Here is a 24,948-nt window from a genome sequence, read left to right on the forward strand (position 1 = left end):
GAACAAGATCACGCTCTTGGCAGAGTAAGTTGTGGTCCTTATTTTGATCTAATAAATAACTATATCTACACTGCAATATAGATTTGTTATTTTTTAAAACTGCAGGTGCTCCACCTTTGCACCAAAAGGAACAAACCCAACTTTGTCATCATCAACTCCACCTGATCTCTACACTCCTCTTCAAAGCATACCTCCCATAACTGTTACTCAGGTAACACTTATGATTAAATCGTAACCATTTTTTTAATACATACCATTTTTCCTTTGCTAACTCTTTTGGTTCAGAGAAAAACAAGAAAGAAAACTGTGGGAAAGAAACTTGCTAGAAAGTCAAGAGCCAAAAGACATTTCATCTCGCTTGATGATGATGATGAAGTTATGTCCAAGAAAAGGAAGACTGCCACTGAAACTCTCATGGTAAATCCCTAGATGCCTGATTACATTTCTGTTCAAACAATATAACTAAATCGGCATTTCTTTCAGGAAACTCCACCTTCTTCGGAGCAAAAATCAAGTCGAGACTTTATTGTGGACAACATTGAAAATGAAAAAATTGAAGTTGCAATGGACCAAGAACAAAGATCCCCTGAAAAGGTCTCCCCAGCTTCTTCCCAACATCTAGCTTCAGCTCCCATGAATGAACAAATTGGAGACTCTAAGGAGGTAAGTATCTAATAATGAACATATTACTTGTTTGTTTATGATAATTAAAACTGATTCGAAACCTCTCAAGTGCAGAAAAAACCCACTCCTCCTATTGTGCTTGCAAGATCCAACCCAAGTTCACTATTCACTGCATTGGATTCTTTATTTGATTTTGTGTTTGACTCCCCAAATCCTGAACCTACTATAATCCCAACCGAGAACACCACTGAAACTCTACTCTACTGGAAATAGTTAAGGCTGTACAAATATTACTCCAAATACTTCAACAAGATCTGTCCTCTGTCCCCTCTTTCAAAGAAGAACTTATCGAGACCCTTTCCTTTCTGAGTAGCTACCCAAGTTTCTCCCTGAAGGACCAAACCTTTTTCAAGAACTTTCAACTTTAAGTCCCCTCCATGATCACTGCTTATGCCTAGTCCACTCAAGCTCTCAACCTTTGTGCTGCTCAAACCCAAGAGAAAGAACTGCTTGCTCAATTTTTAAAATGTGGAAGAGAACTTCACCTGTCCTTGAAGAAAGAAGCTGCCAATTTGGATGCCAGGGAGAAAAAAATTCAACCAGAACTAGCTCAGCTTCAACAGGATAAATCTCAACTCGGCAACAAGGTAGCAGATTTGAAAAAACAAACCGAAGTTGCTGTACCCAAGTTCAAAGCACTGCAGGCACAGGTGCCAAAGCTAGAGCAGTTCAAGAAACATGCAGAAACCAAGCTCCAGCAAACTACAACCTCTTAAGCCAATTTTAAGGCCAAATTTGAAGACTTTCACAAGAACTTTCCCCAACTTTGAACAATTATCTTTTTTTTTTAATAATGGTATGTAATATGGTTTTAAACAATTTACTTTTTATGGAGCGTGATGTGATGTTTTAAACAGTATTGCTATAATAGTGTTTTAACTTATTCATTGCATAAACAAACCACTCCTACCTTTACATAACTTGCATAAAACCAAAGGCAATATAATCCAAACTATTCTGACTTATCGGAAATTTTCTTTTCTTCCATAAGTTCAAAAATAGTTGGTTTATATTTTTTAAGGTACCTCCTGTTTATTGGCCTTTTATGTGCACTGCCATCCAAATCCTTTAAATTATATGCACCTCCGTGCAACACTTGGTGAACTACATATGGTCCCTTCCATGTGGGCGACCATTTTCCATAAGTTCTATCCACCTTTGTAGGTGGAAGAATTGTTTGCCAAACCATATCACCTTCTGCAAATGACTTAAATTTCACCCTTTTATTGTAAGCCCTCATTACCTTTGCTTTATGGACCATAAGGTGGTCTGAAGTAAGTTTTTGGACTTCATCTAAATCTTCCAACTCGGCAAGCATAGCTTCGTTGTAATCGGCAGGTACGAGATTGTGTTGTAAAGTTACTTTTATCGATTTCACATTTAACTCCATTGGTAGCATAACATCTTGGCCAAATGTTAGCCTATAAGGAGTTGTTCTTATACTTGTTCACTTCGAATTTTTATAAGCCTACAAAGCTTCTGAAAGGGTTTCAAGCCAACGCATTGGCTTATCTTTTATCATCTTCTCAATAATTTCAATAACAACTTTTTTTGAAGCCTCTGCTTGGCCATTCCCTTGAGCATAATAGGGTGTTGAAGTTACCATTTTCACTTGTATATCAATGCCGATTTGTAATACTTCATTTGCTCGAAACACGGATCCATTATCGGCAACAATTGTTTCAAGTAAGCCAAATCGGTGAAAGATATGTCGCTCCAAAAACTGTATGACGATATTATGAGTTACCGATACGTATTCTTCGGCTTCTACCCATTTGGTAAAGTAATCAGTAGCTAAAATAATCCAATGATGACCCTTTGATGAAGGAAGATTAATCTTGCCAATTAGATCCATGGCCCAACCTCTGAAAGGCCATGGTTTAACTAATAATTGCATCTCCATTGCTGGAACCCACTGCATTGGACCATGCTTTTGATAGTCTATACAACCTTTTGCATATGTCATACAATCTTTTCTCATTCCAGGCCAATAATATCCACATCGGCGTATCAACCACCTCATTTTTATGCCGGCTTGGTGAACTCCACATATCCCTTCATGTACCTCAGCCATAATCTTCAAACCCTCAAACTTACTAATGCACTGAAATAACAAACCATCATTAGCCGATCTTCTATAAAGATCTCTATCCATAAGTACATAATCGAACTTTCTTTTTATTCTTCGATCGGCTTCTGGAGTTGGATGTTGCAAGAACAAGATGTAAGGGATTCGCCAATCATTATCATCCAACTCGACAGCATCAGTGGCAAACACTTCTTGCATAACTTGATTTCTTGTTTCAACCGATGGAAGAGATCGGAGTGTAATTTTCATTATCCTTTCTTTCATACCGCTTGGCACTCTGATTCCTGAAGCAGTATGTGCTAAATCATTAGTTATTTTATTCATGACCTTTGGTCTGTATTCCAAAGTTACATTGTGAAATTGGTTAACCAATTGGGTTGCTAACGAGTGAAATGGTCTCAATTGCCAATTCAAACATCTAAAGTCTTTCGAGATTTGATTAATCACCAAACTTGAATCTCCCACTATGTGGACATCTTTGACTGCCATTTCTAGCAGAATTTCCAAGTCAATAATTAATGCTTCATACTCGGCTTGATTATTTGAGTACCTGAAATCCAAAAAGAAGGAAAACGAAATTTGGTTCCCTGTTGGGGATATTATGACTATACCAGCTCCCGAGCCTTCACTGGTACTCGACCCATCGAACATTAAAGTCCATGGAGTCATGAATATGGATGCCGAGTCAAGCTCATCAAATACTTGTGATTCAATTTCAGGCGATGGATGATCGGCAAGAAAATCTACCAATGCTCTTCCCTTAATTGCCTTTTGTAGAACATATGCAAAGTTGAACTCTATTAGTGCCAACATTGTTGCAAAATATAAAGCCAAACATAATTTTTCTATCGGCGTATATCTACACTCGACTGGAGTTAAAACTCGGCTGAGATAATATATTGCTTGTTCACTTCCTGCTTCATTCTCTTGTGCTAGCATAGCTCCAATGGATTCTTCAGTAGTCGATAAATATAACTTCATTGGCCATTTCTTCCTCGGTGGCATTATGACAGGAGGACTCGACAGGTATTTTTTAATCTGGTTAAATGCCCTTTGATGTGTATCATCCCATTTGAATTCTTCCATCGGATTCAGCTTGAGTAGCCGGGGAAAACACATATAACTTCCCAGCTGTATTGGCAATAAATTGCCTACGATAGTTCACTTGCCTAAGTAACCTTTGCAACTGTTTCTTGCTTCTCGGCGCACTAGCGTCAATAATTGCCTTGGCTTTATTCTTATCGATCTCTATACCCCTTTGATGAACCAAAAAACCCAAAAAGTTTCCTATCGATACTCCAAAGGCACATTTTTAGCTTATGAGCCCTCATCCTCTCAAAGGATGCTTTGAGATGAACTAAGTGCTCCTTTTTTGTTACTGATTTTACTACTACATCATCAATATAAACCTCCATAAACTTGCTGAGTATATCATAAAAAATAGAATTCATAACTCGCTGATATGTAGCACCAGCATTCTTCAAACCAAAAGGCATTACCACCCATTCAAAAGTTCCAATCGATCTGGGACACCTAAAAGCTGTCTTTGGAATATCCTCCTCGGCTATATAAATTTGATTATAGCCTGAGTGTCCATCCATAAAAGACATAATTTCGTGTTTTGTAGCCGCATCAATCAGTTGATCGGCTATCGGCATTGGATACTCATCTTTTAGGGTTGCCAAGTTTATGTTTCGGAAATCGACACATATACATAATTTTTCATTTTTCTTGATAACAGGGACTACATTTGATAACCATTCAACATACCTTGTAGTTCAAATGAAGCCAGTATCCAACAATCATTCGATTTCCACTTTAACTTTGTCTACCACCTTTTGAGACATTCGACAAGGTGGATGTTAATATGGCTTGTAGCCATCTTTAATGGGCAGTCGATGTTTCACCAGATCTCTGGATAAACCCAGCATTTCCTCATAATTCCAAGCAAAACAGTCACTGTATTCTTTTAACATGCCGATAACCTCGGCTTGTAATCTGGTTCTAACAGTGCACTGATATAAGTTAGTCTAGGCTTTGCGTCAGTGCCTAAATTCACCTCCTTTAATGGATCCTGAGTTTCCGCTTTAAGATCATCGAGCTTAGCCTGTGCCAATTCCAAGTCTTCCAACTGAATAACATCCAACTTTTCATTATCGAATTGATCGACCTCAGTAAGATTAACCGATAGTCCTGGCTCTATTATTGCTTCTTTTTCTAGCCGTTTTTCGGTTATGTATGCTTATAACCTAATATAAGCGGCCCTAAAGGCCTGCTACCGAGCTGCTTTTTTTTCAAATTTTGCTTCCATAAACAACTTCTTCTTCAATTATAGTAAGCCGAGGGAGTTCTACTTTCGGCCTAGAATTCTCTTGCTGCAACTCGCCGATTTCACGATAGGCAAGGCTACTTCTTATGGTTGCCGAGGTAGGTCTTCCATCGGCTCTTGTTCCCACAAATCGAATAGGAACACATTCTTGGTCATACAAAACAGCATCTGCCGAGTACACTTTTGCCACAAATGGCTTATCATTGGCATTCACTATTTTCACCTTATCTCCATCCTAAAAAATCAGCATCTGGTGTAATGATGATGGGATGCACATATTTGGATAAATCCAGTCACGGCCTAATAACAAATTATAGGAAGCCGTTGATTCAATAATAAAGAATGCCACAAAAGACGTCCTTCCTCTAACTTCTACTTTTAAGGGAAGCAGATCCCTTTAGTACTAGTAGAGCCTCCGTTGAAACCACAAATTGCTATATCAGTAGGAATAATGTAATACCCCTAATTTCAAAAGAATAGTCCTGGTATTTAATTTATTGGTTAAATTACATTTTAATTTATTTAATTGTTTATTTGTGTTTATTATTTGAATTATTTGAACTTATTTGCATTAATTGAATTAATTGCATTATATTGATTTAATTGAAATTGTTTGTTTGCATTTATTGACTTATTGGAATTCTTATGTGAATTAAACTACGTGAGTTTTAAATATATTAAGTTATTTTACTTACAGTTTTTGGGACGTCATCTGGTATAGCCGACATAGAATTTAATTGTAGGTTTTGCTATGGGCCGACTAGGATTAAGTTTAGGGCTCTATCTTTAATATGACAAGGATTAGGGTTTTAGTATTAAGCCTATAAATACACCATTATGCTTTAAGCCTTGGGTTTACGATATATCACATAGCACATACACGTAGAGTTGTTCTGTAAAAACAGAGGGTAGAGGAACAGAGCGTTGTAAGAATTGTCAAGGGAGAAATCAAAGAGGACCAAGGAAGGATTGTGGTGAATTATCTTGGAGTAATAGAAGGCTTGACAGTAGTTCGGTGTTTCCAGAACAGTGGACACGACGCCGGGATTTCATAACTGAAATCACAGGCAAGTTCTTATCTTCCTCTTTCCCTTTGGCTTGTGTTCTGTGCACCTAGATAGTCTCTAGGGTTTAACTAATCAGTAATTAAAATTTACGTGTTTAATATATGCTTTGTTGATGTTCTGTTTGCTTTAAATTCAAGTCTGTTTACAATTCATGTATGTTTGCTTCCAGTTCTGTTCGTTAAAACATGTTAAAATCTGTTGTAATTTTAGTTACTATACTTGCTTTTATCTTCTGTAAACGAACCATGGGGATGTTCATGGGATGTTATAAGACCCTTAGGTTCAGTATTGAAAAGGAGCAGAGGGGTTAGAATGGAACGGTTTTTGCAAGGTTGTGTTTCAGTTTTGAGCGTCAAAGCATGTTAAGACAATTGTTGCTTTTGTTGCTGTAATAATTCATACTATAATAACAATTCTGATGGGATGCTATTGAGTGTAAATAAAACTTCTAAGATCAGTTTAAATACCAACAGAGTGATAGGAATAAGCCGGAGAAGGAGCAGAGAAGTTGAAACGAAGCACAGGGGACTGAAGGCTCTTAGAGAAGAGGAGAGCCGGCTCTATAGAGGAAGGAGCTGGCTCTACCATCTAAAGAGCCGGCTCTAGGATGTCTAGAGCTGGCTCTAAGGCTTATTGAGCCGGCTCCAAGAAGCATGGAGCCGGCTCCATGCTCTAAAAAGAGCCTGCTCCAAAATTTTAGAACAGGCTCTCCTATTTTGATGTGTACAGGGTTGGTTTTTGAGTACTGTTTGGACGATGGATGTACTCTAGAGTGTTTTAAACTGTTCTGGAGGGTCCTAAGCATTGATTTCATATGTTAATAAACCTCTTGTTGTATGGTTTATGTCTCTAGGATGAAACAATATAAAAACATACAATTTGACATACTGATAACGGATGGAAAGAATCAAAATGCTTAGCTTAATTTTGGGCAACCTAATGGAATATAATAAGATTATAAATCTTATATTGAGTGCATGATAGATCATTTTACGTTTAAAGTTGAACTATGCATGCTCTGGAGGTGAATTGTTAGAATATTAAATTCTTTTATACAATTGCATGGATTACTTTCGGGATATAAATTGCTGAAATATCATATACTCTTCTGCAATTATTTGGAATGGTTTTGGATTGTAAATTGCTAAATTGATATTTATGTGTTGTAATTTACATGGATATGGAGGATTGTATGCACCGGTATGGGACGGTGTCATACTAGGGATGGTTTAGTTCAAAACGTCTAAACCTACCCTAATGGATTAAAAAATATTGAATCTTATTTGTGACTAAGTCAGATCAACTGTAACTAAGTTGAATGGCTTCCTGGATTAATAGATGGTAGTTAAGTCATATCAACTGAATAAGTTGAGTGACTAACTAATTTGTATACTGTATGTCAGCTCAATAAATATTTGAACAACATACCCTGGTTTAGGACGGACTTTATATATATGTTTATGGTACCACAAGATGAGCTTGAGTCTGAGACCGTTGGTTAAGGTGCGTATATGCAGTGGATGCGTAGCTGGCTATAGTAGTTTGAGGTGTACCCTGTTAGGTCTAGGTACTCATGCCCACCCTTGGGTGCATATTCACATGTTGCCTTCTATTCAGGTTGAGACCCCTATTATAGACCAGTGAATGTCCTTTAGTGTGGATAGATATATATGTATGGACTAGATAGTTATTGTGAGGTATCTACGGTGTATCTGCGTATCGGGTCACTGTATGGATTGCAGTTAGATTAGAACTTGCTCGTGGGCCTGACCTACTCTTCTATTATTCTTTTCAGGTGCAGGACGGTTCCAGCCTTAGAGCTTGATTGTGCTTGTCGAGGACAGTGTTACATTCATCCATATATGTAGGACTTCTCTTGAGGATTCCAGTTTAATTTATTCTCAGTTTCAGTTCAGTTGATATTTTCTTTAGGGGTCCACTAGTTGGATTTCCAAGTTGTAACCTTGGAGGTTTTGAAGATTTGGAGGTTTTGAAGATTTGGAGTTTTATTATAATTTTTATCTGGAGGATTTTATATTTCTTTCTGTTTCTTTATTTAAATTCTTAAATTTTATTCGGTGTTCGTTATAAAATACTTTAATTGTTTGATATTCCCTCGAATTTTGGCTTAGGCTTGATCAACCAGTGTTCTGGATCCGAGGGGTATCACAGTTGGTATCAGAGCACTCCAGGTTCAAGTGTCTCTAGGATGTTTCGTATTAAGACTTCTGCGTAGCGTTTTCTCTTAATTAGAGCTTAAGTTTAGGATTTGTTGAATTCCTTTACGGTTCATTTAGAACGTACTGATGTCAAATTTATTCTGTAATTTCAGAATGTTTGGCACTAGGAGAAGGTTGTGGTTCGCGATGAAAACAAAGAGGGGCCAAAAGAAGAGGAAGGTTATTCTGATGATTCCCCTACGAAGGCTGACCAAGAAGGCAGAATTGGAGACCAAGGAATTGGTTCCCATAGGTGTTGCTTCGGAGTACAAGTCAAGGAAGATTTCTAGTGTGCGAGATTGGCCACTATATTGTGGACCTAACATAACTTCGGTGGTACTCGAAGCTGAGTCAAGCGAAGAAGAAGACCCTGAAGAAGATCAGGATGGAGGAGATACCGGAGCATCCAAGATGGAGGTTACCGGAGTTCAAGGATGAATGCTCTTCTAAGAGTATTTTTAAATTACTTGTAATAGAGGGGGTATTAGTAAAAGTGTGGTACGAATTTAATCCCGTACACTAGGATTATGTTAAAGAATATTTTACGATTATTCGTTTGACAGTTTATGGTTTGGAAAAGCTATTAATAAAGTGAACTTGTGGTTTTGGTTATTTCGTTATGTTTTGGAATATCATTTTTATGGTAGATACACGTGTTTTTATTAAACTGTTTTGGGATGTGTATGTTGTGATAATAGATGATTATCACAGTAGAATGATTGGGTTTGAAGGGGCAAACAAATATTTGTTTGAAAGTACGTTGTGTTGAGACATGAGTATTACCAAGGAGTTTACAAAAGAACTGGTATAAATCAATATGGTAGGTTTGGTTTAGAAGGAGGAATTCCCAGAATAGAACAACAATCTAAAAATGAGAAGATTTTTGGAACATTTTTGTTTTACCTTATGTGTTTTGCATTTTTGTGTTTTGCATTTTTGTTTTACCTTATGTGACACAGGTATGCAATAGACTTCAGGGAATTTTTACATCTTTTTGGCAAAATAGCCATTTTACATGGGAGTAATAGGCCTGTGACACTAGATATTGGAAGACTCAGATTTTTAGCCACTCTTTGGGTCCTGTATATGCACACTTATGATGTGATACATGGGATGGATTGGTTATTTCATTTCCATGCCCAAGTTAACTATTAAGATAGGTCTATTGTATTCACCATACCTGGTCAGGATATGTATGTTGTCGCGATGCCACGTTCTAATGAAGGCACTAGCATTTACTTGTTCTATGTGGAGGAGGAAACGGAGGAGGAGGTTACTGCGTCGTTGGATCATATACCAATTGTACAGGACTTTCCGGATGTTTTTAGGAGATTCCAGGGTTGCCACCTAGTCGCAAGATCGATTTTGTTATTGACTTAGCCCCAGGCACTACGCCTATTGCTAGGGCACCGTATAGGATGACACCAGTGGAGATGAGAGAACTGAGGGATCAGATTCAACAGTTACTCAGCCAGGGTTTTATCCGTAGGAGAACTTCACCCTGGGGAACACCAGTTCTGTTTGTGAAGAAGAAGGATGGTTCACTTAGCTTGTGTATAGATTACAGAGAGTTGAACAAAGTTACTATACGAAATAAGTGCCCTCTGCCCAGGATTGATGATCTGTTTGATCAGTTACGGGGAGCTACGTATTTCTCCAATATTGATCTGCGTTCTGGGTATCATCAGCTGAGGGTTAGGGAGCAGGATGTTCTTAAGACAACGTTTCTCACGAGGTATGGTTCTTATGAGTTTTGGGTTATGCCGTTTGGGACGACTAATGCACATGCAGTGTTCATGGACTTAATGAACAGAGTCTTCAGGGCTTATTTGTATCAGTTTGTCATTGCCTTTATTGATAATATCTTGATCTATTCTCGGTCGGAGGACGATCATGCTTGATATCTACGGATAGTGTTGTAGACACTTCGTGAGCATCAGCTGCATGCCAAATTTGAGAAGTGTGAATTTTGGCAGCGGGAAGTGAAGTTTCTGGGTCACGTGGTGTCAGAAAGGGGGATAGCAGTAGATCCAGCCAAGGTTTCTACAGCGGTTGAGTGGGGACAACCTACTTCACCTACCGAGATTCAGAGTTTTCTCGGTTTGGTGGGATATTCATCCAGGGGTTCTCCAAGATAGCAGGACCACTCATTCATCTGACTAAGAAGGGTATACAGTTCGTGTGGGATGAACATTGTCAACGAGCTTTTGATGAGCTGAAAAGGAAGTTGACTTTTGCACCGGTTCTGGATACTCCACAAAGCGGGATAGAGTATCTTGTCTACACGGGTGTTTCTTTACAGGGTCTTGGATATGTGTTGATGCAGGAGGAGCAACCGATTTCTTATGGATCTCGGAAGCTTAAGCCTCATGAGCTTAATTATCCAACGTATGATTTGGAGTTGGAAGTAGTGGTCTTTGCCTTACGTATTTGGAGGCATTATCTGTTGGGTAAGTCCTTCAGATTATTTAGTGATCACAAGAGCCTGTAATACTTGTTCACTCAGTGGGAGCTGAATATGAGACAATGCAGATGGTTGGAGTTTGTCAAGGACTATCATTTTTCTATACGATACCATCCAGGGAAAGCGAATGTGGTGGCAGATGTACTCAGTCACCGACCTATTGGTAGTCTTTTTACTTTATTCACCACTGAGTGGAATGCTTTGAGGAATGTGAATGAGTTGTCAGATCCTTTTATGGCTTGCATGGTGGTTACATCTTCCATCATTCGCAAGGTTTTGCAAGCACAACTCACGGATCAGCAGTGTATTGACAAAGTTGCAGAGATAGATTCTGGGGAGGTTCCATTTTACCATGCTGGGACTGACGGAGGCTTGAGGTACAAGGAATTCTTAGTGGTATCTCCTGTTGACGATTTGAGGAAGGATGTGATGATGGAAACTCATCACTCGGAGTTTTCTGTTCATCCAGGAGGGGATAAAATGTATCAGGATATGAAGCGGCAGTTTTGGTGGGAAGGTATGAAAAGGGACATTGCTTTATTTGTTTCTCAGTGTAGTACTTGTCAAATGGTGAAAATTGATCATCAGAGGCCGCCAGGAGCTCTACAGCCACTACCGATGCCGGAGTGGAAATGGGAGAGCATTTCTATGGATTTTGTGCATGGATTGCCCACTTCTTTCAAGGGTCATAATTCCATTTGGGTTATTGTGGATAGATTGACCAAGTCAGTTCATTTCTTGCCTATTTGCACTGACTACACTTCGGAGCAGTTGGCGAGGCTTTACATTTCAGAGATTGTGAAGCTACATGGTATTTCATTGTCTATTATATCAGACAGGGATTCAAGTTTTGTGTCTGAATTTTGGAAGAGTTTTCAGCAGGCTTTGGGTACAGAGTTACATCTTAGTACTGCTTATCATCCTCAGATTGATGGACAGACTGAGAGGGTGAATCAGATTATGGAGAATATGCTTCGATCGTGTGTTCTTGATTTCAAGGGCCACTCGGAGGATTACTTGCCACTTGTGGAGTTTGCATACAACAATAGTTTCCAGAAGACTATTGGTATGGCACCATTTGAGGCATTGTACAGTCGACCATGTCGATCGCCTGTTTGTTGGATGGAGGTTGGCGAGAGTAGATTCTTGGGTCTTGAGTTTATTAAGGATACTTCTGAGAAGATTGCTCTTATTCGGGATCGTATGCATACTTCCAAGAGTAGGCAGAAGAGTTATGCTGATCAGCATACTCGTACTTTGGAGTTTAGGGTTGGAGATCAGGTTCTACTCAAAGTGTCACCTATGAAAGGTGTTATGCGCTTTGGGAAGAAAGGGAAGTTGGCACTGCAGTTTATCGGTCCATTCATGATCACGGATCGCATTGGAGCTGTTGCTTATCGGTTGGTATTTTCGGATACTTTGGATTGTATACACAATGTGTTCCATGTTTCATGTTGTGGAAATTTATGCGAGATGAAGATCGGTATTAACATATCGATATTGGGGAGATTGAGTTACAGCCGGATGCAACTTTTTGGGAGTCATCGTGTCGTATTGTCGACCGTCGGGATCAAATCCTTTGTAACACAGTTATTCCTTTGGTTCGTGTTCAGTGGAATCATCACAATGAGGTTGAGTCTACTTGGGAACCGGAGGATGTCATTCGCTTACAGTTTTTTGGAATAATGGAAGAAGGTAAGAGCGAATTCCGAGGACAGAATTCCTTTTGTTAGGGGGGAAGAATGTAATACCTCTAATTTCAAAAGGATAGTTCTGGTATTTAATTTATTGGTTAAATTACATTTTAATTTATTTAATTGTTTATTTGTGTTTATTATTTGAAATTATTTGCATTAATTGAATTAATTACATTATATTGATTTAATTGAAATTATTTGTTTGCTTTTATTGACTCATTGGAATTCTTATGTGAATTAAACTACGTGAGTTTTAAATATATTAAGTTATTTTACTTACAGTTTTTGGGACGTCGTCTGGTGTAGCCGACATAGTATTTAATTGTAGGTTTTGCTATGGGCCAACTAGGATTAAGTTTAGGGCTCTATCTCTAATATGACAAGGATTAGGGTTTTAGTATTAAGCCTATAAATACACCATTATGCTTTAAGCCTTGGGTTTACGATATATCACATAGCACATACACGTAGAGTTGTTATGTAAAAACAGAGGGTAGATGAACAGAGCGTTGTAAGGATTGTTAAGGGGGAAATTAGAGAGGACCAAGGAAGGATTGTGGTGAATTATCTTGGAGTAATAGAAGGCTTGACAGCAGTTCGGTGTTGCCGGAACAGTGGACACGACGCCGGGATTTCATAACTGAAATCACAGGCAAGTTCTTATCTTCCTCCTTCCCTTTGGCTCGTGTTCTGTGCACCTAGATAGTCTCTAGGGTTTAACTAATCAGTAATTGAAATTTATGTGTTTAATATATGCTTTGTTGATGTTCTATTTGCTTTAAATTCGAGTCTGTTTACAGTTCGTGTATGTTTGCTTCTAGTTCTGTTAGTTAAAGCATGTTAAAATTTGTTGTAATTTTAGTTACTATACTTGCTTTTATCTTCTGTAAACCAACCATGGGGATGTTAATGGGATGTTATAAGACCCTTAGGTTTAGTATTGAAGAGGAGCAGAGGGGTTGGAATGGAACGGTAGTTGCAAGGTTGTGTTTCAGTTTTGAGCGTTAAAGCATGTTAAGACAATTGTTGCTTTTGTTGCTGTAATAATTCCTACTATAATAACAATTCTGATGGGATACTCTTGAGTGTAAATAAAACTTCTAAGATCAGTTTAAATACCAACAGAGTGATAGGAATAAGCCGGAGAAGGAGCAGAGAAGTTGAAACGAAGCACAGGGGACTGAAGACTCTCAGAGAAGAGGAGAGCCGGCTCCATAGAGGAAGGAGCCGGCTCTACCATCTAAAGAGCCGGCTCTAGGATGTCTAGAGCCGGCTCCAAGGCTCATTGAGCCGGCTCCAAGAAGCATGGAGCCGGCTCCATGCTCTAAAAAGTGCCTGTTCCAAAATTTTAGAGCAGGCTCTCCTATTTTGATGCGTACAGGGTTGGTTTTTGAGTACTGTTTGGATGATGGATGTACTCTAGAGTGTTTTAAACTGTTCTGGAGGGTCCTAAGCATTAATTTCAGATGTTAATAAACCTCTTGTTGTATGGTTTATGTCTCTAACATGAAATAGTATAAAAGCATATAATTTGACATACTGATAACGGATGGAAAGAATCAAAATGCTTAGCTTAATTTTGGGTAACATAATGGAGTATAATAAGATTATAAATCTTATATTAAGTGCATGATAGATCATTTTACGTTTAAACTTGAACTATGCATGCTCTGGAGGTGAATTGTTAGAATATCAAATTCTTTTATACAATTGCATGGATTACTTTCGAGATTTAAATTGTTGAAGTATCATATACTCTTCTGCAATTATTTGGAATGGTTTTGGATTGTAAATTGCTAAACTGATATTTATGTGTTGTAATTTACATGGATATGGAGGATTATATGCACCGGTATGAGACAGTGTCATACTAGGGATGGTTTAGCTCAAAACTCCTAAACCTACCTTAATGGATTAAAGGAATGGATAAAAAAATATTGAATCCTATTTGTGACTAAGTCAGATCAACTGCAACTAAGTTGAATGGCTTCCTGGATTAATGGATGGTAGTTAAGTCATATCAACTGAATAAGTTGAGTGACTAACTAGTTTGTATATTGTATGTCAGCTCAATAAATATTTGAACGACATACCCTGGTTTAGGACGGACTTTATATAAATGTTTGTGGTACCACGAGATGAGCTTGAGTCTGAGACCGTTGGTTAGGGTGCGTATATGCAGTGGATGCGTAGCTGGCTATAGTAGTTTGAGGTGTACCCTGTTAGGTCTAGGTACTCATGCCCACCCTTGGATGCGTATTCGCATGTTGCCTTCTATTCAGGTTGAGACCCCTATTATAGATCAGTGAATGCCCCTTAGTGTGGATATATATATATGTAAGGACTAGATAGTTATTGTGAGGTATCTACGGTGTATCGGCGTATCGGGTCATTGTATAGATTGCAGTTAGATTAGAACTTGCTCGTGGGTCTGACCCACTCTTCTATTATTCTTTTTAGGTGCAGAATGGTTCCAGCCTTAGAGCTTGATTGTGCTTATCGAGGACAGTTTCACATTCATCCATATATGTAGGACTTCTCTCGAGGATTCCAGTTTAATTTATTCTCAGTTTCAGTTCAGTTGAGATTTTCTTTAGGGGTCCACTAGTTGGATTCCCAAGTTGTACCCTTGGAGGTTTTGAAGATTTGGAGTTTTATTATAATTTTTATCTGGAGGATTTTATATTTCTTTCTGTTTCTTTATTTAAATTCTTAAATTTTATTCTGTGTTCGTTATAAAATACTTTAATTGTTTGATATTCCCTCGGGTTTGGGCCTGGGCCTGATCAACCTGTGTTCCGGATCCGAGGGGTATCACAAATAACATCTTCTATACTCTTGCCGAGTTTCTTCAACGTGTTTGCTGGAATAACATTCAGAACTGAGCCATTGTCTACCGAGACTCGGTTAATAGGTTGGCCTTCCACCCATACCTTGACATACAAAGGCCTTAGTTGTTGAGTCATTGCTAACAAAGGTTTTTCAAAGACTACCTTTTCTGCCGACTCTGAAGAAAGAATTGATAAGTTTTGAATCCGCTGAGTTTCTTTTCCCTTGGCTTTACTTTTGTTTTCTGTTTCTCTTTCATTTCCAATACTTGCATTCGACGCCGATGGGGCCTGAAACATAGCTGGTAATACAAATGCCATGTTACATGACATCTCATCTGCGAAACTACCAAACTAAATTTTGAACTCATTTTTTTGTTTGGCCATGTTGGCTGATGCTCCTTATCCTGTTGGTTTTTATTCTAGCCGTACTGATTTACTAAGTAAACTCTTCTGTGCCCACCTTTTCTGCTTTCCTTTTCTCTTCAGCTTTCCTCCTTTGTTCCCTACGTTTCTGAGATCGAGTTAGGCATCCAATCTGATATTGTTGAGCTTTAGGGAATTTTGGATGATTAACTCGAGTCCATCTATTTTCAGTTGAGTCTGTCCTAGGTTTCACAGTTCGCACTTTATACGAATCGGCTCCTTTTTGTACCCAAATTTCTGACTGAACCGGTGACTGTTTCTTGAAACTGGGATGTCGATTTTGGGGATGAAATCGGCTAGATACATGTACTTGCTGAGTTTGCTTTCCCGTTTTCAGATGACTGCTGCTGGGATCACCTTGCTGAGGCTCTTCCCCAGGCTTAATTGGGAAAATAAGACTCTCAAGAATTCCTTTCTTTTTTGGTTGAACCTCCACTGGCACATCTTCCTTTGGTTTTTGCTTTTCTTTGCAATTTGGGCAACAACCATGGTTGTTCAAGGCCAATTGAGCCTCCCTTAATTGTTTCTGCAACTCTACCACTTTTTCAGGTGTTGCAGTTAATGAAAGGAACTCACCTGATATCTTTTCAACCTCTTGCCGATTCTCTCGCTTGGCTAAGCTTATCATATTTGTAGATGTGATTGTAGGAAATGGATTGGTATCCACCTTCATAGTCTCTGAAGTTTTCTCCGGGAATTTTAAAGTAACTTCGTCAATAGCTTTCTGCAATACACCTCGTAGAACAGTACAATCATTAGTAACATGGTTCCAAGAGTTATGATACTTATAATACTCTTTACCTTTCAAGTCACTTGCCGATGGAATCTTATTCCTTTTAGGCAAAGATATCATTTTATCGGCCATCAAGTGATCAAAGATTTGATCTGTTTTTGACAAATCGAAAGAATAGCTTTTCCCGGTATCGGTAGGACCTTTCCTTGCTGCCGATGTTGATGTTGATGTTGCATTGCCCCCCGTGGTCGGTTTAGGTTTAACCAACGCCTCACAAACGTATGAGTTTTTGATGTTGAACTCTACAACGTCAACTTCCAATCCATCTCCAACTTCTGCAGAGAATACTTCATAATTAGGGTCATTGTACCAAGTACCCTTAGAAAAATTCTTCCTCTTTTTCTCTTCTTTCAGTATTTCCTCATACCGAGAAGCCCTGTCAGCTAAGTTGAAGAGTTCTTGAAACTCAACCCCATCAAACCTTTTGCAATGTTTAATGTCCAGGCCATTCAATGCCAACTTGATGTATTCTGGTTCTGGCAAACTTATTCGGCATTTGAGTTTAGCCTTTCTGAACCTGGCAACAAAAGTCTCAACCGATTCGCTCGGCAACTGAGATAATCGAGATATGTCTGCCAGCGTAGCTTCTGTCTTTGTTCGGTAGAATTGGGTATGGAAAGCCTCTTCCATCTCATCCCAAGTCTGAATAGAATTGGCCGATAAGTTGCTGTACCATTCAAATGCCGCCCCGACTAGAGAGCTAGAAAATAACCTCATCCTTAACCAAGGGCTAGGACCTGCTTCTCCACATTGTGCGGTGAACCTTGCAATATGCTGCACCGTAGAGAAATTCTCTTCGCCACTGTACATAGAAAAATCGGGATACCGATAATTTCTAGGCAGCTCATGGGCATCGACATGATCAGGATAGGGCTTTCTGTATACAGGCCGAGCACGTCTGCGACCCTGTGTTACTTCGGCCTGTATTAAAGCCAAAATCTGAGCCCTATCAATCCTTGCATTTCTTCCTGGAGGATCATTTGAATGCCACATAATGAATGGATTAACCCACTCCCTTTGATGATTGGCATTTACTTGCCCCCTGGCAGCTGCTGGAGGTATCAATGGATTAGCCCTACCTTGGTTTAGGATGCCTACCACCTCTTGCTGATCTTTCACTGGTGGAATCGGCTGCATATGTGGACGCTGCACATTTTGATTATGCTGATCATTCATTGGTGGCTGGTACACTGGTACAGTATTTACTGTCGGCGGATCCGATAAGATTGGTGGATTTCCTATCGGCATGCCGAGTGTATGATTCGGCACATTGTCGATTGTAATACCAAGTCCTGCACTTGGCAGTACAATGCTTGTTCGAGGCCCTTGGGATATATGTATCAATGGTGCCGTCATACGCTGAAATATGGACTCATTAATATGAGATGCTTCGGCTTGATCATGTCGATTTTGATTAGCCGATATACTGGTTTCGAGCTTCTGATTCATCTTCTCCATTTGAGCGTACATCATTTAATTTAATTCCCCAGTCATTGACCTCATCTCATGTATCTGAGAAACCAAAATTTGATTTGATTCCCCCACTTGGGACCTTACTTCACCGATCTATGCTTGCTTGGCATTAATTTTCTGCATAATCGATTCCAGTACCCGACCCAAAGGAAGATCGGATGGAATAGATGAGTCGGCATCATCACCACAGCTGAGTTGCTGGTTCTTTTCGTCAATATTGTCACCTGTAGTCACACCTTTCGAATTTCTTAGCTTTGGAGGCATCTTCACTATAATTTACTCACCTGATGAGTCCCACCGGGCGTGCCAAAAATGTTGACGTTAAAATCGGCCGACTAGAGCCGATCTTAAATTGATGAAAAACGGGCGTGCCAGAACTAATTGTATGGTTCGATTTTATTTGGTCAACTACAGTCTCTTTCGAGGGTTGACTTTCAGACGATGCGAGGATAAAGAGAACAGTGATACTCCTCTTAGAGTTCAAGAATTGCCTTAGTTAAAAAGACTTTTAATTGAAAAAATTATAGTAACGATTAGAGAATAGAAAAAGGGAGAAACAAATATAGAAAGAAAAAAAGATTGAGAGAGAGAGAAATAGATAGAGCGAGAGATTGAGAAATATAGATAGATAGAAAGAAGAAATAGTAAAGATGTTATTCTTGGAAAAGCTTGATAAAGTAAACAAATAATAATAATGATTCTGAGGGTGATGGACCCCTTTCTCAGCATGCCCTTTTATTTATTTATATAAAATATTAGAAATAAATTCCTACCAATAAGTACTCTAATTACAATAAAACTCTATCTCATTACTAAATTTAAATTCAAATTAAGGTTCCTAGTTAAATATTAATTCCTAACTAAAATCTGGTAAACATATAAATCTTATCTAACATAAAGTTCAAAAATATTTCAAAAATACTCCTATCTGATCAATGATGCCCTTGTGTGTAGCTTTGCCATGTCACTGTTTATTACCTGTAGCCCACTTCCATATCACTGTATCAATGCTATCACAATTGCGACCCAAATCCAGTGCTTTAAATCCATGTTTCCAAGCCCGAACTTATCACTGCATCCTTTAACCCAATGTTTGTGCAGCCCGAGCGTCTAAAACATCATCATTCATCAGGCCCATATACTCTTGGCCCATGACACCATGTCACTGTTTATCAAGCCCAATTGGAGCCCAGACCCAATTACCAAAATGGGTGCCAACACACGCTGGATATAATTTTTTTTTGACATATTGAGTATATTTTATACAAACTGTTGGAGATGCTCTGACATTTTAACATTGATAACCATATTTAATAGCATATATTTAAATTTGCTAGGTTAAAAAAAAAAAAAAAGTATATATGTAGAGAGTAAATTACACACTCAATACCCATATTTATCAAAGAAACAAAAAACATAATATATATATATATTTTTCTCATTCTCATCGTATTTGACAGTGTGTACAAACATGTAGTGAGGATGATTGAGCTTTCTCCTCAAGTCACATGAAAAAACTCTTTGGGAAGTATATTGATAGCTTGAACTGAGCTTGGGACAGAAAAAGGCTTGAAGATGATTCATTTCCTATGCAATTGTCATATAAGATGAAAAGTCCACTCCTAATAGGGGGTGAACTTCATCAACAATTAAGTCATTCAACATAGAAACTGATCTGCTACAAATAATGTTGAATCCTTTTCCAGACTACTATTGGAAAACAGACGCAATCCAACTTAAATTGATTAGCTTTCATCCTACTTATTTGTGATAGATCATGTTATCTTTACTTGGAACAACGTGCTTTGATACCAGTTGTTGGGTTAGGGGTATTCAATTCAAAAGGTTAACCCATTACGTGGATTAACCCTTATTCCATATAAGTCCTAAATCCCCTTCTTCACCAACGGATGTGGGACTGCCTAACAATTTGTGGTAAGAGTGAAGATCACTACAGGGATTAGGTAACATTTTTACCACAACATTATCCACAGAATTAGGAAATTTAATTTCTCATTTTTTATATAGCCAATGTTCTTAATGTCTCTCTCTTTAGAGAGACATATTAATTTGGTTCTTCCATATAAGATTAATACAAAATTACACCAAAGAACTAAAAATAGAAGACAAGGTGAAGAAAAAAGTCACTGTGGTGTTCTCAAACATCCCACATGTGTTTCTCTAAGGTTGCTTGCCCATTACAGATTTGTTGTTGAAAGGGATTCAAACCCTGCATTCTCTCCTGATCACTTATTGCTTCATCAAACTCCATTCCTTGCTGTTGTCGTTCACGAAAATTCCGCGGTCTCATCCCTCCAATCCCTAGAAAATCAACAGTCATCGCGCTTGTAGGCGCACGAAACCCTTGATTAGAATTACTATTAGTATCATCATGCTCTTCCGTCGTGTTCTTTAACAACCCTTCATTTTGATTGAACACTAGTCCGTTATTGTACATTCCAATGTCATGCACCCCATTGCTAGCGTCAAGAAACTGTGACGACGAAGTTTCTTGAGGTCCCTTTTGCAAGAAATGGCTTGTGAATCCACCAATGAGACCGGCAAGTTGTGATTGATCGGTTTGGGGATGAATGTGGTCATATGAGCTGCCAAGTTGCTGTGGCATTAGCCCATTAAATGATGACGGTGCCATGCTTGTGGCAAAGCCCTTTTGAATTATCGGAGAGCTCACGTTACTACTTGCAGTGGCTCCCATTTGGGCTGCTTTCTGTAGCAAGGCTGTCGCGGACATCTGGCCTGAGCCGGCTATTTGGTGGCTATTGAAGTCCTCCGATGAATTTGCACTAAGCTGAAGGCAATTAGAAGAGGATGATAACATGTTTCTTGGGCTGCCAAAGAGGCTTGTAGGGTTACTTGAGAACATGCTTCCTGCCATGTTCAAGGGCTTCTGAGACCTCGGCATGAGCTCGTGGGACAGTGGCTTTATCGGGTTTTTGGTGTCGGAGAGTTGGCCTTGTATGTCACCTTCCATGTTGGCTGCTGTCAAGCCATGGTTTACTTTGTTGTTTTCTTCAGCTAGGGCATCACAGAATGCTCTGTGAGTGATGAAGCTATCTCTTCTGCAGAAGAAGAAGAAACTAGGTGTGTGTGAGAGAGAGAGAGAGGACCACAAAGACTATGACTTGTACATTGTAAATTACTATATGTTTATAATTTATTATTATTTACTATAGTGATATATATATTTTAATGCTACATGGAGTGGTTCATATCATGCATGTTTGTTAAAATATTAGAAAATGACTTATCAGTCAAATAAACAATATTTTAAGAGTATATAGTCAAACTAGGTATAGAGAAGTAACATAAGCATATAAGACAATTAACCAAAAATAAAGATTTATTGTTAATATAATAAAATTGCAAACACATATATATATGTAGTACTGTGCATAAATTGTTAATTTGTTTGTATATTATACATTTTCAGTCATGTCAAGAGCTAATTAATTTGATTTGTTTTACTATATGTTTATAATGTACTATATATATCATTTGCTATGGTGATCTATTTTAATGCTACTTGGAGTAGTCCATATCATGCATGTTAAAATAGGATGACTCATCAGTAAAATACACTGTATATAGTCAAACAAGGAAACTTTGGCAATGCTAGCTAGCATTAAAATTATGAAAAATATTTTTTATGGGAAGCAAAATAATTGTAAAAAAACCAAAAATAAAATTTAAATTTCCGAATTAGATTGTCGGAATTAAACCTGGAGAAGATGGTACCACAGTCACATTTATATTCCTTTGTACCACAGGTCTTTGAATGAGCTTTCCAGTCCGATTGCACTGCATATTTTTTGGAACACTTATCGCATTTCCACTTCTTCTCGCCATGTTTTCGACAGAAATGCTTCTTAATGCCTGTAAGATCACCTAATGCGCGAGCCGGGTTGTGGTGGACGCATGAAGCTTCAGGGCAAATGTAGACGCGTTTTCTTACCTCCGTGCTCGTCCTCTGCTTGAGCTTCCATGGCAAATTATGGCCTCGACGGTGCAGTTGAAGGTTCTGGTCCCTTTGGAATCCCTTGTTGCAAATTTCACACACGAATCGGTTTGTTGCCATTAGGGTTTTTGGTGATAGAGCAATGACTTCAGCACTGGGATCTGCATGTTACATTTTCAATTAATGAAAAAAAAAAATTAATTAGTACTGATAAGTTCCTGATTTATAAATTATATGCTAATTAACTAAAAAAAATTCATGTTCATAATTTAACAGATTTTTATTTTAATTTTCTTTTTGATTCTATTGTGATCTTATTAGATGTAACTGGCTTTATATATGTATATATATATGGTATATTTAATTGTACAGTGTGTGTTCTTGAACATATTAAAGTTTCCAATAGGACTACAGAATGATAATGAATCAAAAGGTACTCACCCCTGAATCATATATATATATATAGAGAGAGAGAGAGAGGAAAATATATACTGATATTGCATGCACAGGAACAAATGATTCCCTTACTCGAAACAGTTAAAAACAACAGTAAAGACGAAAGGAGAGGCAATCAAGGCAAGCTAACTGTTTACTGCAATTATTGTAATCAGGCAACCAATAATTGAGCTCAACAACCTACACTTCAATAATTCTCTATTTCTTTCTAAATACCCATTAAGTTTAAATAACTCACCAAAATTTCTCAATTTTTTTTTTTACAAATAAAGTTAAATCTGCCTCCTGCATATATATGTTGACTTACTTCAATTCAGTCCCATTCCTTTAATTATATTTTTGAAATGAACATTATTTATTATGTTATATATATTAACCATGTAAAGGCCTGTCCAACTATGACTTTCCATTTGAATTACTCCTATATACCAAAAAAAAAAAAAAAAAATGGCCATCGAATTCTTTAGAAAAAAAAAGTTAAATAAATATAAAACAAACTAAATGATTAAACATTAAGAAAAATGAATGATTTGAATCTTACAATTCTCCACTTCAAGTTTCTGTTAATTTTAACTAAAATTTAGATCAAATCAGCAGAGAAATATAAAACAAAATTTCACAAGAAAAAAAAACAATGAAAGACATAAAATTCAATATTAATTAAAAATCACCAAACTTCATACTAGCTATGCAATAAAATCGCAAATAAAAGGTATAAAATTAATTACTCGATTAATTAATTACCTGGATTTCCCGGTAGATTTCTTCTCTTCTTAACCGGCAGTTGAGAACTTGATCCATCATTAATGTGATCAGGTGTAGGCACCAAATCAGAGCCATTGAAGTGGTCACTAAATATCAGATGCTGCTGCTGTAGCTGTTTTTCAAGAACTTCATCTCCACCAGTGTTGCCAGAAGAGAAGCTCCCACCATCAGCTGAGATGTTTGACATTGAAAGCTAGAGAGAGAGGGAAAAAATGAAAGGAAAAGAACTTTTTTTACGAACTTTTGTCTTTCTCTTCTCTTCTTTTCAAACTCTAGCTCTCCCTCTCTATCTCTATTGTTTCCTTTCTCTTTAATTATTTATTTATTTATTTTTTGGATGAACACAAAACTTGGGATTTGCTGTACAACAAGAGGAGAAGACAAAAAACAAGGGAATTCCCTCCTTCATTTCTGGTGAGGAGAGAAGAGCTAGCTCCTTGTTAATTGTCACAAGAAGGACACGAGAGAGAGAGAGAGAGAGAGAGAGAGGTCTTGTTTGGATTTTATTTGTATATATTATAATAAATAATTATACAATAGGTTGTTTGGATACTGTTGGTTAGCTTTTTTCTCAACATATATGCCCTATCTTTGTTGGGTATTTAAGGAATTGCCCTTTTGGTGTGTTTACATTTACTAACCATTCGTTAATTATCTATCCACTACTATAAGGACAAAGGTTGGAATTTGTATCCTAATGAGGACAAGGTTTAGAATAACTTTAATTTGAGAATAAGAAGAAGCTAGAATGACATTATCGGTCAATATAAGATGATTTTTTTAACTATTTGTTCAAATTCCAAATGTTAATTATTGGATGATTGGATCCCAACTCATGTTATATATGTCAGTATTTACAAGTAATGATTTATAATATGTTATCAAAGTATGATGTTATAAATAAACGTATACATGTCATAACGTTGTCTTAAGCAGTGCTTGAATACTCAATTATTCTTTTGAAAAAGAGAAATCATACCATCTAAATTAATTAATGCCTTTTGGACATGAAAAGTTTGATATAATTCATGGTTCACATTTTGGGGAATAAAAAAATGAAGAAGAAACCTAGCACATGCTTGTCACTTCACAATATACTCATTCTCTATTATTAGTTCATGCTACTGTTGGACCTTAAAGAGTCAGTATGAGGTTTTGGCAGATCAGGTGTTTGGATTCCAGGAAAAATGATGTTTTGTCCATCCATATTTTAATCTACTTAAAAATATGACTTGGGTAGTTTTTCTTAGGTCGATAGTAAAACTACCCATATCAGTAGAAAAACTATATAGGCGTGCAACGTAAATATTTAAGTAAAGAATTTTGATAAAATGGCAGTAGAAAACTGGAAAAAGTGAAAGAAAGTGTAATAAAGGGGTACATATTAATATCTGCATATTCAGTTGTAAGCAGGAGCGGAGCCAGAAATTATGTTAAGGGAAACGCAATGTAATAAAAAAATTTGAGGAAGGGTAATTTTAAAATTTTATAGAATTATATGTATAAAAAATGAAAATTTTTAAAGTTTAGTGGGGGGCGAAAATAAAAAATTTAAAGGAATATACATGCAAAAATGAAATTTTATAAAGTTGGGGGTAAAAGAAAAAAATGAGAGATTTTAGAACTAATAGTTCTGGGTTTTTAGTTATAATTAGAAGGTTTAGGGGCAATTTAGGTAGTTC

The 24,948-nt window shown here is 37.6% G+C and overlaps 2 protein-coding genes across 2 annotated transcripts; both read right to left on the reverse strand.

Annotated features, from left to right (window-relative positions):
- Positions 1–2,152: 2,152 nt before the first annotated feature.
- Positions 2,153–3,859, reverse strand: LOC132296016 (uncharacterized). The gene has a single exon (XM_059794267.1). The coding sequence runs from the start codon at positions 3,857–3,859 to the stop codon at positions 2,153–2,155; it is 1,707 nt and encodes a 568-aa protein (XP_059650250.1).
- A 16,206-nt stretch (positions 3,860–20,065) lies between these two features.
- Positions 20,066–23,754, reverse strand: LOC132294614 (zinc finger protein GAI-ASSOCIATED FACTOR 1-like). Its single transcript, XM_059792525.1, has 3 exons — positions 23,246–23,754; positions 21,810–22,206; positions 20,066–21,149 (listed from the first exon to the last, which is right to left on the reverse strand). Exons 1-3 carry the CDS (start codon positions 23,451–23,453, stop codon positions 20,228–20,230), a joined length of 1,527 nt encoding a protein of 508 aa, XP_059648508.1. The 5' UTR covers positions 23,454–23,754; the 3' UTR covers positions 20,066–20,227.
- Positions 23,755–24,948: the final 1,194 nt, after the last annotated feature.

The sequence above is a fragment of the Cornus florida genome, unplaced genomic scaffold (assembly GCF_030987335.1).
Source record: "Cornus florida cultivar Cherokee Brave unplaced genomic scaffold, ASM3098733v1 CherokeeBrave_3.0.0_Hap2_Chr02, whole genome shotgun sequence".
NCBI classification, from domain to species: domain Eukaryota; kingdom Viridiplantae; phylum Streptophyta; class Magnoliopsida; order Cornales; family Cornaceae; genus Cornus; species Cornus florida.